General features: G+C 30.3%; 1 protein-coding gene across 1 annotated transcript; it reads right to left on the bottom strand.

Annotated features, from left to right (window-relative positions):
* Window positions 1–1,679: 1,679 nt before the first annotated feature.
* Window positions 1,680–5,980, bottom strand: LOC107956533 (spermidine synthase 2). The gene is made up of 9 exons (XM_041097312.1): window positions 5,601–5,980; window positions 4,662–4,738; window positions 3,951–4,073; window positions 3,669–3,773; window positions 3,521–3,593; window positions 3,014–3,085; window positions 2,736–2,931; window positions 2,513–2,642; window positions 1,680–1,965 (listed from the first exon to the last, which is right to left on the bottom strand). The coding sequence occupies exons 1-9, from the start codon at window positions 5,779–5,781 to the stop codon at window positions 1,903–1,905; spliced, it is 1,020 nt and encodes a 339-aa protein (XP_040953246.1). The 5' UTR covers window positions 5,782–5,980; the 3' UTR covers window positions 1,680–1,902.
* Window positions 5,981–14,500: the final 8,520 nt, after the last annotated feature.

The following is a 14,500-nucleotide window of genomic DNA, read 5'->3' as shown; positions in this document are numbered from 1 at the left end:
AGAACTTGAGACCATTGTTCGTCCTTAAGCTCTTTATAGATTTCCTAGTTTGTTTCTCTAGTAAAGTCTTCCACTGCTTGAAAGTCCCAAAAACTTCAATATCACTTTTTAGGAAATAAACCCATACCTTTTTGGAGTTGTTATCAATAAAGGTTAGGAGGTATCTGCTATCTCATTTTGAGATGATCAGAGCTAGACCCCGTAAGTTAGAGTGAATGTAGTCGAGAGTGTTCTTCATTCTGTGTTCTACGAAACTAAAATTAACTCAAGTTTGTTTCCCATAACTGTAATGTTCGCAAAAATTTAATTTCCCAACTCCTATTTCCAGAAGAAGACCTCTTTTGTTCAAAACGATCATTCCTTTTTCGCTTATATGGCCTAGCTGCATATGTCATAATCTTGTCGTATCTAACTCTAGCTCTGCTGAAATTTATTGCATCATTGTGACGTCCTAAGTCTCCTCGTTGCGACATGTTGACTATTTTGGCTCGATTTCAGACGAAATCGTTGTTGCACTTGTAATAATTGGTCATTGTAGAATGTATAGACTTTTGATCTTCTAACCTCTCATTAAGACAAGAGCTCCACAATATATTTTAAACCGTTTAACTTAATGACGATCCTACAACCATTCGAGTCTAGAATACCCAAAGAGATGAGATTCTTCTTTAAATTAGACACATGCCTAACATTTGATAATGTTCTGATTATCCCGTCATGCATCCTAATTTGAATGGTACCAATGCCGATTTTGCAAGGTAAGTTATCTCCAATAAGCACAATTCTACTTTTAACCGAACGGTATATGGAGAACCAACCCTTTTTGGGACACATATGGTAGGAACACTTTGAGTCCAAAATTCACTCGGACGTAAACTTAGACCTTTTGGTTGTTGACGCCAGATTAAATCACCACCTCTGTCCTTTGCTACACTAGCATCAGCTACATTAGCTTTCTACTTCCTTTTCTCATCGTTTTCAGTAAATCTCTTTTTTTTTTCTGAAGTTTATAGCATTTTGTTTTGATGTGATCCTTTTTTTTGCAGTAGCCACATTGTTTGTAGTGGCTTCTTGATTTTGATCTCACCGTAGATCTTCTCTGACCCAAATCCTTAGACTATTGCCTTCCTCTAGTAACCAAAATTCAAGCTTGCCCATTTGACTTGTTCTTCTAACCTAACTCGTTTTCAAATTTATGAAATAATTACTTATATAAATTAAATAAATTAAAATATATAATTAAATAATTAAAATAATTAAATAGATGTGCAACACACGTCATGTAAGAAACTAGGTAAAATAAAAAAATATTAAAAGTATAATAAAATCAAAATTAAGAAAATTCTTAATTAAACTAACGTTTTCATCATTTAAAACAAAAAAAAACTACCCATTTTTTTAATATCAAATGACCTTACCCTTTCTAAAGATATTTTGAAAAAGTAATTTAACATGTTTTAATAGATAAATACAATAAATTTATACTGTGTATGAAAACTAATTATATAATATTTATAAATATATTTTCATAAATTAAAAAATTGTCATTTATTTTTATCTCGAACTCGGATCATTACACTTGAATTTGATTGGATTTAAACTTTCTCAAATTTTAATTTTTTTTAAGTTTAAAATTTTTAAAACTTAAATAATTATGAAATCATACTTTAATCATTACAAAACTCGAATTTTCTTGATAATAGCAACTCTACATCCTTTTTATAATAAAAATTGAAAGAGCGTATAGTTTTTATGAATGGAAACATAAACTATATTAGTATTAGATTGATGAGAAAGCTGACATTTGAAAATGCGATACAAGGGGAAAAATCATGTTGCTATTTGCACATAGTTTTATTGGAAACTTGCATTGCGCACATTGTGAAACATTAAACAATCTACTCAAACATTGAGGTCCATTGTCTTTTTCGCAAAAGTTGGCAAACAAAACGCAGCTGAGTGTACCTGAAATTCCAATTACACAACTTTCAATATAATTACACATCCTCACTTTTCTTCTTCTCGTCACTAACACATGCACCATATTTTTCTTTATTCACAAAAGTTTTGTATTATTTTTTCTTAAATCTTTTTAATACAAAACTTTCAATATAATAAAAATATTGGCTAAAATATTAAATTTTGAATGAATTTAATGTGACAATTCATTTGGTAGTTTATGTGTGCTTCATGTTGAAATGACACTATTTGTTATATATGTCATGCCAACTAATAATTTAAAAATTAAAAAAAAAAACATGAAGTATACATGTATTGCCATGCAAACTATCATGCTTAAGAATTTAACGCTGTAGCCAGGATTTTCATTAAGAAAACAACAATTCGACTCCTTCTGAAAAGTTGATGATCAAATTTAACTCTTTTTAAAAGATTGAGAGCCAAATTTAACTAAAAAAATAAGGGTTAACTTGATAAATTTTTTTGTAAAAGATCATTATCCCATAGTCAGGAATCTTGGTAACCTTTCCAAAGAATGTGTATTAATTATTACCTCTGAGTTGTAAAATTTCAAGGGTTGTTTGGCTACACCCGAAATCTGGTCGGGATCGATGGGGTTGACAGGCACTTTGAAGTCAACATATGGCCCTTCGGTTGAACAAAGCAAGAAACCAATCACTCCACTGTCATAATAAAGTTTGCTTTTATGTTAGACACAATTATAGCTTCTTATTGTTCCCCAAAAATCAACACACAGAAAGGGAGTTGAGACATGCCTTGGATAAGTGGGAACAATAGTCCAGGCATAGCTGATAGATCCTTTGAAAATATGACGAAAACTTGAAATGAGTTGTTTAATGTCGAATGGCTGATACCATAGGCTTTCTGCCTGGATGCACATCACTCCTCCTGGACGGAGAGCTTTTGCTGCCAACTTAAAGAATGGACTGTCCAAAAGTTCATGTTCTGGTCCTGCATCATATATACATATATAGTCAATGTAACGAACAACTTAAAATGACTATTAACATGCATAGATGGAGGAGGGATATACTTATGGGGTCAAATGCATCCACTATTATTGCATCATAGGTACCATTTGGAACAGATTTCAAGAATGCAGTTCCTGCAGGCGAATTATTGTTGAGAAGCATTCAAATTATTATAGATAAGCTAAAAGTATAATGGAAGCTTCTCTACTATAAATTAGATTGTGTTTTGTTTTCTTTATTCAAAAGATGAGTAAATTAGATCTTTTTGTTAAAAGTTTCATTCAATTTTACTTTTAAATATTGGCATAGCTAATGAAATAACCAAATAATTATACGTGGCATGCCATGTGTATCTTATGCAGAAGTAGAGGAATCAATTATTAACCGTAAAACTAGATGAAATTTTTAACAAAATAATTGATTTACTCTTTGATATGATATTTAGGGACTAATTTGCTCATATTTTAAGTAGAAGAAGTAAAATACAATCCAACTTTTAGTACAAAAGCTTCTATGATACTTTTATGATTTACCATGAAAAAGAAAGAAAAGCATGCATGCATGCATACCATCTTGAACATTAAGTGTTACGCGAGGATCATCATAGCCAATGGCAATATCAGGGAAGAATTCCTTATACACCTTTAAAAATCAAAACATAAAATTAAACCCAATTAAGTGAAGGACATTTAGTTGTAGGGTTGTTGCTCTACTTACATCAATCAGTACAGTGTCTATCTCGCATATATCAATGTGGTGGACAGAATTGTGGCGAGATATTTCCCGGAGGATGCCACCATCTCCTCCACCAATCAGCAACACCTAAAATGGATGGAAATGACAGTTACCGAACCTCAAAATTTTGCTGCTGCTACCAAATAAAAATAATTAAACAAATCTGGGTTCATCATGAAATCTTATTATTGCACAAAAAATGGTAGACATTGGACTATATATATAGACAAGTGATGATGTATATAATAATTAATATATAAGAACCTTGTTGGGGGCTGGAATGGAGCAAAGAGGAAGGTGGGTCATCATTTCTTGATATGAACATTCATCCTTCTCGGTCAGTTGGAGTGCCCCGTCTAACACAAACACCTTTCCATATCCTGATGACTACAAATTAACATGTGCCAGCCAGGCCACCATTTATAAATTTAATTATGAAAGTTGGATTTTAAGAATATATTCAGGGGTAAACTACATTCAAGGTCACTAAACTATTTGAAAGTTTATCCTTTGGTTATTTGACTTTCAAATGCTACAAAATGGTTATTTGACCATTCAAAAATTTTCATTTAAGTGATTGGGCCGTTAAAATTGATATTTTATGGTTTTTTTTGTTCGCACCACCTACTCCAATCGAAAGCTCTCATTCTTCTTCTCTTCTACGTACAATTTAGTTTTTTTTTCATGAAACATCTTTAAACATCACGAATCTGTGAACCAAAATTCAAACAACTTTCTTTTCTGATCACTGACACTAATCATCAGATCAATTTGGATCTAAGGTATGTTCTTCTATTCGTCGATAGGTATTAAGGAAAAAAATTAACAGTCCAGTGACTTAAAAAAAAACTTTTGAATAATTAAGTGATCATTTTGTAACTTTTTAAAATTGAATGACTAAAGCGTAAACTTACAATTAATTTAATGACCTTAAGTGTAGTTTACCCTAATATAATTAAATAAAATTAGTATTACCAGAAACACCATCATTCTTTGGTACTTTGACTTCCCCTCGAATAAAACTTTCTCGACCTTTATGTAGTGTGCTTGTCCTTCAAGATACATTATGAATAAACATCCACAAACCTTATCAACATTCGGCAACATCAGTGGAACTACAAAATCTAAAATCTAAATCCACATCAAAATGTCCTTGCTTTTATGATTGCTTTTAGGGCTACTTTTGTAAATTATTTAATAATATTTTGGTTTAGAAAAAAGTTTGAAAATTTGACATGACAAAACCGGAAGGGTTTCACTTGCCAAATGAATAGAATTCCTCTACCCATGCATATTTTATTAATGGTTGAGAGAATGAATCTGTGATTAAAGTGGGGAAAAGGGTTTTAAACGTATATAAACAATATCCAAATATATGAAATGGTATCTAGTTAGAGTTAGATTTGTGGGTAAAACTATCATAAAGGTTTTTGAGATTAAAAAATACTAAATTAGTCCCTGTACATTAGATCAAATAGTAAATTGATCTTTTCTACTAAAAGTTTAATCAATTTGTACTATTAAAAATTGACGTGATTGATGAAATAATCAAAAAATAACACGTGGCACCTCATGCTGACATATAAAGATTAATTTTTAATAGAATAAATGAATGTAAATTTTAACAGAATGACTAATTTGCTCTTTTATCAACGTAGAGGCCCTCCATAGTTCTTTTACCTAGATTTGTGTAATGAAGGAGAAACCTTAGAACCAAAAAGAAATGAAGAATACTATGCATATATATATATAGTATAGTATAGGATATAACCAAAAGGAAAATGATATGTAGGGTGAGTTTCATGAAGTTGATGTTATATAAAGAAGGGAAAAAACAAGTTAGCTAGGTTTATAAAGATGACAAAATATGATATAAAAGTAAGAAAATGTAAGGCAGTAGTGGGCATTCATCACCTGGCCATATTGGACAATGCTCAGCAAACCATCCACCAGCTTCTTTAATATTGTCCACCATGTTTTCATCACCTCCACTAGTCAGAGTCTCACAATTACTACCATTGCTGACACTCACAATCTTCCTCTGGTCGCTTATGTGAATATTTGCACCAGAAACAATGTTATTCATCTCTGCCATTAGGGGTGTAGGCTTGGTTCTTAGTTTCTAATTCTCAGTGACAGAATATTTGTTTAGAGGTATGTGAGCTTGGCTTGGCTGCCATGGATGACAATAGTAGGTGGTTTTTATATGCTCGTTGAGTGGGGGGGGGGGGAGGGGGGAACACCTGTCCCTATGCAATTTCTCAATCTGTGTGCTTTTCTGGTAAGATCATCATAATTGTTCATATCTCTGCCTTAAAACTGAAATCTGTATATAATTATCATAGGGACAAAATTAACCAATTTTTGTAACATGTTAATAAATTACATTTCGATTTTAGATCTAGAATTTAAAAGGAAAGGTTATAAAATAAAAGGAAATAATTAGTCATGTTTACATTATAATTTTTGACATATGTTCTTCATTTAAAGCATTCATTTATAAGTTGAGTAAATTATTCTTTTAATCATTGCTTTTTAATTATTTTTAAGTTATTTCATTTTTAAAAAAAATTATAATTATTTATATGATAAATATAAAGTTAATTTTAAATAAATTATCTCTTAAAATATTTTATTTAATTGAATTAAGTTTTAATGTTATCATATTAAAATTAATAAATAGTAAATTTTTAAGTTTAAAATATAATTTAAAAAAAACACATAGTACTAAAATTTATCAAATTAAATTTATATTTTTAAAAAATATAATAATATTACATTCATTCATTAAAGTGGAGCAAAGATAAGTATAGAACTAAAAAAAATCGAATATTAATAATTTTAACATTCAAAAAAATTAATTTAACAATATATAAAATAAATAACTTGTAAGAATTTATTAATAATATTATTTAAATTATAATAAATTAATATAAGTGATTCTAAATTAGTTAAACATTTTTAAAAGTATTTTGTAATTACATTATTGTTTCAATTTATTAATGATTTTTATGAAAATTTTCATTAAAAATTTTAAACAAGAACTAATTTTACAATTGATTTGTGTATCACATAGAAATATAAACTAGTTAATTAATATTACATCTCTCACTCACTTTGTAATTTTAGTGGTACATTCTTTTTTTAGTTTGACCAAAATACATCTAAAAAGGTCAAGTTCATCATATATATTAAAAATATATACTATATACAAAATGACTGACTGAGTTGGTGTTATGAATTAACTCGATATCAATTCAACTGTAAAAATATTAATAATACCCTTATTTTAAAGGGTAATTAATATTCTTATAATGATATTTGTCTTTTAATACTTTTATATCAAGTTCAAATAAAACAATTAAAAATCATTATCAAGAATCAAACACAAGACCAACAAATTTATATGCAAATCTCTTACCACCCTACCAATAATAATTCATTGAAATAATTGTGTAAATATTTTTTTAATATAAAATATTTTTATTTACCTACATCATGGGTGTGATAGAATCTAGTCTATATTACTCTCCCGATACTTTTTATTTACTTTAGTTTAAAAGAAGTTAATAAGGAGAGTGGTTTTTTTTTTTGATAAATAATAGAATGCATCGTATTGTCTTATATCAATTTATTCTTACATAAGGAGAACCAAATTTATATTCTAAAACATGAAATGTAGGAACATCAAGAATACGTAGATTAACATCAGTCAATGACATGTTCTGGTCAACCAAGTTTCCTTCTCTTTTCATAAACTGAACTGAAATTTAACGGACTCAAATTGTCGAGATACTTACTTCATTCTTTTGACGATAGTTACCGATGATGTACTTCCCAAGCAATCAAACATTAATAGCGGAGTGGTCCCTTTTAACTAAAACATATTAATGAAGTTTGGATGATCAAATTCATGCAAAAAAAAAAAAGAAAACAAAAAAGCATTGCTTTTTTCTTAATAAATTGAGTTACCAATTTATATGAAATGCTTTTCCTGTTTAAATTTGTTTTTTCATATTTCTTCTGGTTTACATTATACAGACCTACTCCTACTCCATCATTGTACAGTAGTTAGAAAATGAAAAATAAAATAAAAAATCCATCCTTGAAACCACAGCAAACGTTTCTACTAGCTTGTTATGCAATCACACAACACTCTTACCCTTTTTGCTATCATTCATGTCATGCAGTTTGCCATTAAACTAAAATCTCCTGCTCCTTGCCGACACAAATATATTATTATCACTATTAATTATTATTAAATTATAATAATTATTTCACAACACACTTGTTTTTAGTTACGGAGTTTTACCATCAGCACCTTAATATGCTGTTATGGTGAGGTGAATCCTCTTTCTCCACTTACATGTTAAATTACTTAATCTTTTCAAAACATTTTTATATTTTGAATATAATTCTATTAAGCAATGTTTAATGTTGAGGCGACTTAGAGTAATGACCACTGCACTTAGCAAGGCATAGTTTTATAACTTGTCTTATTTGTTGGCATGTTTAAGCCAAATGTTTTGATTATTTGCTTGTATATTTTCGATACTCTTGTGTTTATTATTGGAGAAGAAATTGAATCAAACAAAATTAGTTTTTAAGGATTCTTATGTGATATACTTACCTTATATACCAAGATATGCAATCCAAGATTCTATGGGTTGACTTTATGAAGATTTATCTCAATCCTTTATATCCTTATATAAAGAGTAATTGATTTGATAAAATTCGGACAAATCATGATGGATTGAAGTTTGCTTGTTGAATCTAAATTTGTGCTTTAAATATGGAATGCTTTTCCAACCTTGATGGAGTTTTTATTATTGAGGCAAGTCTGTGAGCAGTGGCTCACGTAGTGCCAACGATAGTGGCCACTGCAGTTAGCTTTGTAACAAACAACATAACTTGCCATAGTTGGAGTTGACAGTCTTTTAGAACAAAAATCTTTGGATTGAAAATCTTGTTGATATTGTAGTAGTATGACAACCCATCTACAAAGAACGATCTATTTTAAGCAGCATATCTTGAGGATTAAAATATTGTGTATTTTATTTTAGTTGTTGTTTTATAAGGGGAGTTGATTGTAATTGATCTATTATGTTAGCAAGTCTCAAACTCTTATATATTTGGAGAGATTTGTATAGGTTTTGTATAAAGTGAATTAGCACTGATCTGTTCATTGACGAGCTCCTAATTGAGAGTGCTTTGAGAATGTAAACAAGTTTATTACTTGGATTATAATCTAAGTTTTCAAGGGGAAACTTAGAGGTGAATGATCTAGATCGTTAGGTACAAAACTGAGGTTACTATATCGGCATGTGATAAGACTTAAATCACTTAGTATTAGATTTATAGCCTAAGTTTCCAGGGGAAAACTTAAGATAGTGGATTTACTCACTAAGCTAGAATTCGCAAACTTAGAGAAACTAAACTGCTTAAATAACTTGTTGTGCTCTTGCTTTCTCTGTTCTTATCGCAATTTCACCTTTAATGGCACTATAAGTAGCACTTATGTTATCACTAGCAATTTCCTTTGCAAGTTTCTATCGTAGGTTCCAACACTAAAATTTTAAGAAACCTTTTCTTGTTTTATGTGGTTCTTACATATTTTAAGTGATTATTTCAAGTATTACAAATTACCTAATTTCTAAGAAACCATTTTATTGTTTTAATTAATTTTTTTAATCTATTACAAATTACTTAATTTCTTAGAACACTTTCATTTTTTATGTTAAAGTTGTGTGACCCAAATTCTTGTTAAAAAAATAAAATATGGTGGTAAAACAATGAGATTTGTGTACGGACCATGTCGCATAAGTAGAATCTGTATAGAACTGCTCTTTTTTTTTTATGAGCTAGCCTGATCATGGAAATGCAAGAGGAGAAATTATCCAAAGATCACAAACAAGGATCTAAAATGAAGAGCCACCAGGGAGAGCTTAATGAAGTTGTATGCGAGAAGCGTATCTCATAGGAAGATTGAGGGATGTACTCCCAAGATAAGGGTTCTGTCTAAGAGATAGGATTTTGTCGAGACTATTCCTCTTTGAGGAAAGTCTGATACGGGTACACCACCGTGATGATAACCTGTAGGGAGGAAACGAGCAAAGGGGATGGCAAGCTCATATAGTCGTAGGGATGATGACTTGCTAGTTCAGCTGGACAGAGCGATCTTCGCTTATGGGACAAGAGAGTTCCCAAGTCAGGGCTGGTGTGAGGGATAGATTATTGGAATTAATCTCACACTGCGAATAATGGAGTGGAATAAGAATGGGTTCGCCAGAGTGGTGAGGGTAGTCATGATTCGATATAACCTTTTTGTGATGAATTTTTCATATATTATATCATTTTATCCTTTATATCTAGATTGTACACAAGTCATGGTATAGTTACACTTGCATAGTCCAATATCATATTTCTTGATGTTCTGAGTAGACTACAATAAACAAATAAGTGTGATATCTTATATCAACTTATTTGAGCATGGTTATGCATTTCTAGTCTCACTCCATTAAGTGACCTAAGATACTGCTCCCTTTATGTAGGAGGGACAAATCCTATCTTGATTAATCATATCTCACTACATAGATTGTGACATACCCAACATCAGTCTTTATAGTACAACCTGTTACGGTAGACGTTTGACTGTATCAAAATATATGACTCGCGATGTTGGGACAATGATGATCTCAAGTTTAAGGATAGTATACATAGTTATCACTATGAGTAATGTTGTGACTATTATATAGTAATCCAAGAAACATACGCCTAGCGAGTCAGTCTAGTATGTTGTTTTCTAACACATACCCATGTATTGATTTTGGCATTCCTATGTTAATGACAACATTTTGTCATTAATCAACTACACATTAGTCTTAATGCATTATTATTGTCCAAGCCCACAATAATGCTTGACTAAGGAACTTTTAAGAATAATCATATTATTCTCAAGACTTTATTATTAATCAGTTTATTTACTCATACAGAAAAAGAAACTGAAACAACAATGGCAATGCCTTATATTAACAAACACAACAAATGAGTATGTGATTACAATCATCTCATGATTGGTCTTTGGGCATGCTTTAATAGATAGTTCTTAGCTAGATTTTAGAGTTGTATTGTAAACAACAGATTGATTAAAGATAGAAATGAATTGAATGATTAAACATTCAGCGGCTTAAGGCCTTAGCTGTAAGAATATTTATTAATATTATTAGATAAACTTCATTTTAGTTTGTTCACTGATAGCTAAGCTGAAATTTATTAAGTATAGGTCTATTTGTGATGCTCCATACCCAGATTTGATGGACAAGTCAGGTTTAGGGTGTTACATTAAATTTGTAGTGGCATTTTTCCCAAAAACTGTCGCCAGAGGTGCCACATTTAGTGGCAATCCTTAAAGAAACACTGCTAATTAATGATTTTAGAATGTGGAAATATGAATATTTGTGTGAAATTCATTAACAACATACATATAACAATATTTATTCTAAAAATGTCACTATTGATCCAAACATATGGTGGTGGTCATAATTTAATCACCATAAATATTATAATTAAAAATCAAAATGTTTTTAATATTATTCATTTATTTTAGCAGCATTTTGTTTTTGAATGTTGTAAATTCTATCACTTTTAGCAGCTTTTCACTTATAAACGCCGCAAATTTAATGGCAGTTTGCTTATAAATGTCGCAGATTCTATCACGTTTAGTGGCGCGCATTCAAAAACACTATGGCACCCCACACCCAACTTGGTCAATGGACCCGAATGTGAGATTTGATATTCCATTACTCTCCGACATTATTACTTGAAGCTTTGACAAACATAGTTGGACTAGCGACAACAATTTTACCTTTCTATTCAATATCCTAAAAATCCTTTTCCAAGATTCTCTCTACCAGCAATTAGAATCTAATCAATTTTGTCATTACTAATATTGAACTTTTTTCTCCTTTTCCTTCAACCCTAGCCCTAGCCCTAGCTTCTTATTGTGTCATCGATGCTTCACTCGAATGATGAAACATCGTCTAAAACCACCCAAAGAAAAGCCCAAAACCCTCTCTCTTCCCTTCTCTAAATGTTTTTCTTGAAAAATCACTGGAAATTTCCAAATATCTTAAGAGACTTTTGAGCTTCTTGAACCTAGATCTCTCTCATTGGTTGTTAGACTGGCCCAATTTTAGGATATGTTACTCTTCTTGATGGTGGCTATTTCTTCACAGTTAGGATTTATAAAGTGACGACCGGAAACCCATAAACTGTCATTGACTTGAGATAAATTATCTTATTCTTATTGTTCTTTTTTCAGTATTTTCCTTCTGATTTTGGTTAAATTTGTACATGATTTGATTTCTTTCACCTTATTTTTAGCCACTATAAAAAGGCATAATGACATTGTACATGATTCCAAAGAAAATTGAATAAAATTGTGTTTCTTCATGTGATACAAGGCTTGGGCATGATGTTACCCTTTGTTTTTTCACTACTATTCTATGGCGAATATGGTAAAGAAATTACTGACCTTTTTTCTAGTTGATTTGTTGTAGAGGAATTTGGTGAAGATTCCAAGCTTGAAGTCTTAGAAGATAAGGAAACCCTCATCGTTAGAAGGTGCAATTTGATTGGGGAAAGATAGGTTTTGGTTTTCAACTATTAATTCATATAAATTAAATTTGTGTTTTGGATTTGATCAAGAAAAAAGGGAAACTAAGGTTTAAATCTTTTCATAGGTGGTGTTTGATTGCCAATAGAATCCCTAAAAGAACAACTAAGGAGGTTGAGAAGTATTGGACTTTAAGATTCTCTAATAATAATCAAATGCCCAATCTAAATTAAGGTTATCTTCATATTAGATCTTTGAGCTTTGCATTGGTTGATTGTTTCAGGATTTTTTTTTTGTTCATTGTTGACTGTTTCAACTTTGAATTGTATTACATACATGTTTTTCATTTCTAACCAGGCAAATAAAAGAATGCTTGGGCTTTGTATATTATCTCATTATTGCTATTTTTAAAAAAATCAAATAGTTCTAATTTTTTTATATAGTTCTTCTATAATTTTATAAATTTTTTTATTTTTCTATAATTTTTACCAATTTTTTGAATTTCTATCATATTTTTAATATTTTTTATTTTTAAGAATATTTTTATATTTATTCTTTTACATTTTAAATATTTTTTAATTAATTGTCGACATGACGTGTCAACAATTAATACATGTGGATTGCCATGTGGCATCCATGTTAGCAAGTTAGCGACACTATTACCATTTTCATCAAATTCTGATCAATTTTTAATTTTTTTTAAAAAATAATAGTTCAATGGCTAAAAGAGACAAAAAAAAATAAAGAGTTGATTTGATTTTTTAGAAAAGACTGAGGGCCAAAAATGTCATTATGCCTAAACTTTAGCTTAAAATTGGTCGAGTGCATTTGGAAACATGAGATTTTGTGTTTTAAACTTAATTTAATATGACAAATATGTATGAATGCTTTAGCGCATGTTTGACAATGTTTGAGCTTGTTTTGGGGTTGATTTGGTAGGCTTATACTGTTTTTTTTTTTTTGTAGATTTTTTGGGTTTTGGAGATGAGGTATCAAAACCTCTTCACCAAGCATCGGTACCTTGTATGAGATATTAGAACATGGATCACAATATCGATACATTGCATTATGTATTGGTACATTGGCTCTTATGTATCCAAACCTGTAACTTGCACCTGGAATTTTGAAAATCTGGTACCAAGTATAAGTACTTTGAGACAAGGTATTGAAACTTGTACCGTGTTTTTGATATTTTGGCCCCGAATGTTGTTTTTTAAGCTCCTTGCCGTTGTATCTTTGCTTAACTATTGTCTAGAGTGCATGAATGCTTATAAATACATCTCATCATGTTTAATAAACATGAACTTGATTGTTTCGATTTTGTCTAAGGTTAATCCGGTAATCAATATGGTATCATGCATCCGATCATCTTTCGGGTTGGGTGTAGAGTATTACATATTCTCGATCGGCAAAATTATTATATTAATATGATTGATTACAAATTGATGTTATTGACCCCTATGTGATCACAAGATGTTTAAAAATATTATTGCTTCATGTACGCCTTTGATAATCTAGATGTTGTGGTTACTCTAAATTACTTAAACATACATGATCAAATAACATCATAACTTAAAATTATACAATATTGTAAACTACAATTTATGTCATTCACCATATATAAGTACAATATGTTTAATATATCATAATTTAATGTATATGTATTCAGTATTTCAGTATTTTAGATGTTGTGGCTACTCCAATTTACTTGTACATATACAATCATATGACATCATAACTCAGTGTTATACAATATTATATTTAACATTGCATATAAATTGTATATACATAATAAAGTAAATATACATAATATCCATGCATTTTTCATACATAAAACATCAATTTATGTAAAATACAACCATCCAAAGCATCGCACAGGGTAATAAAATCCTTGATAACAAAAAAAAAATGTTTTTCTTATACGAGCTGATGTCATATTCCGGAGCCACGTCTTTTGTGTGGGCAGCCTACTACCTTCACTCATTGTGGCCTGCTGCCACAACTTTCTCTTCCAACCATCAAAACACTCGTCTAGTCGTCACAACCTCCAAAATTCAAGTTGCAACTTTGAAGTAAGTTTGATTATAGACTTAGAATGTTGCAGCTTGCTCCATAACATGGCCTTGGTTTTGAAAAAAGAAGAAAAAATATGAAAATTCTTTTGTATTTTGGAAACATAAATTTACAGAAAATTCAAGGC

The sequence above is a fragment of the Gossypium hirsutum genome, chromosome D07 (assembly GCF_007990345.1).
Source record: "Gossypium hirsutum isolate 1008001.06 chromosome D07, Gossypium_hirsutum_v2.1, whole genome shotgun sequence".
NCBI classification, from domain to species: Eukaryota; Viridiplantae; Streptophyta; class Magnoliopsida; order Malvales; family Malvaceae; genus Gossypium; species Gossypium hirsutum.
The sequence above is the reverse complement of the archived record's forward strand: the minus strand, read 5'-3'. Positions and strand labels throughout refer to the sequence as shown.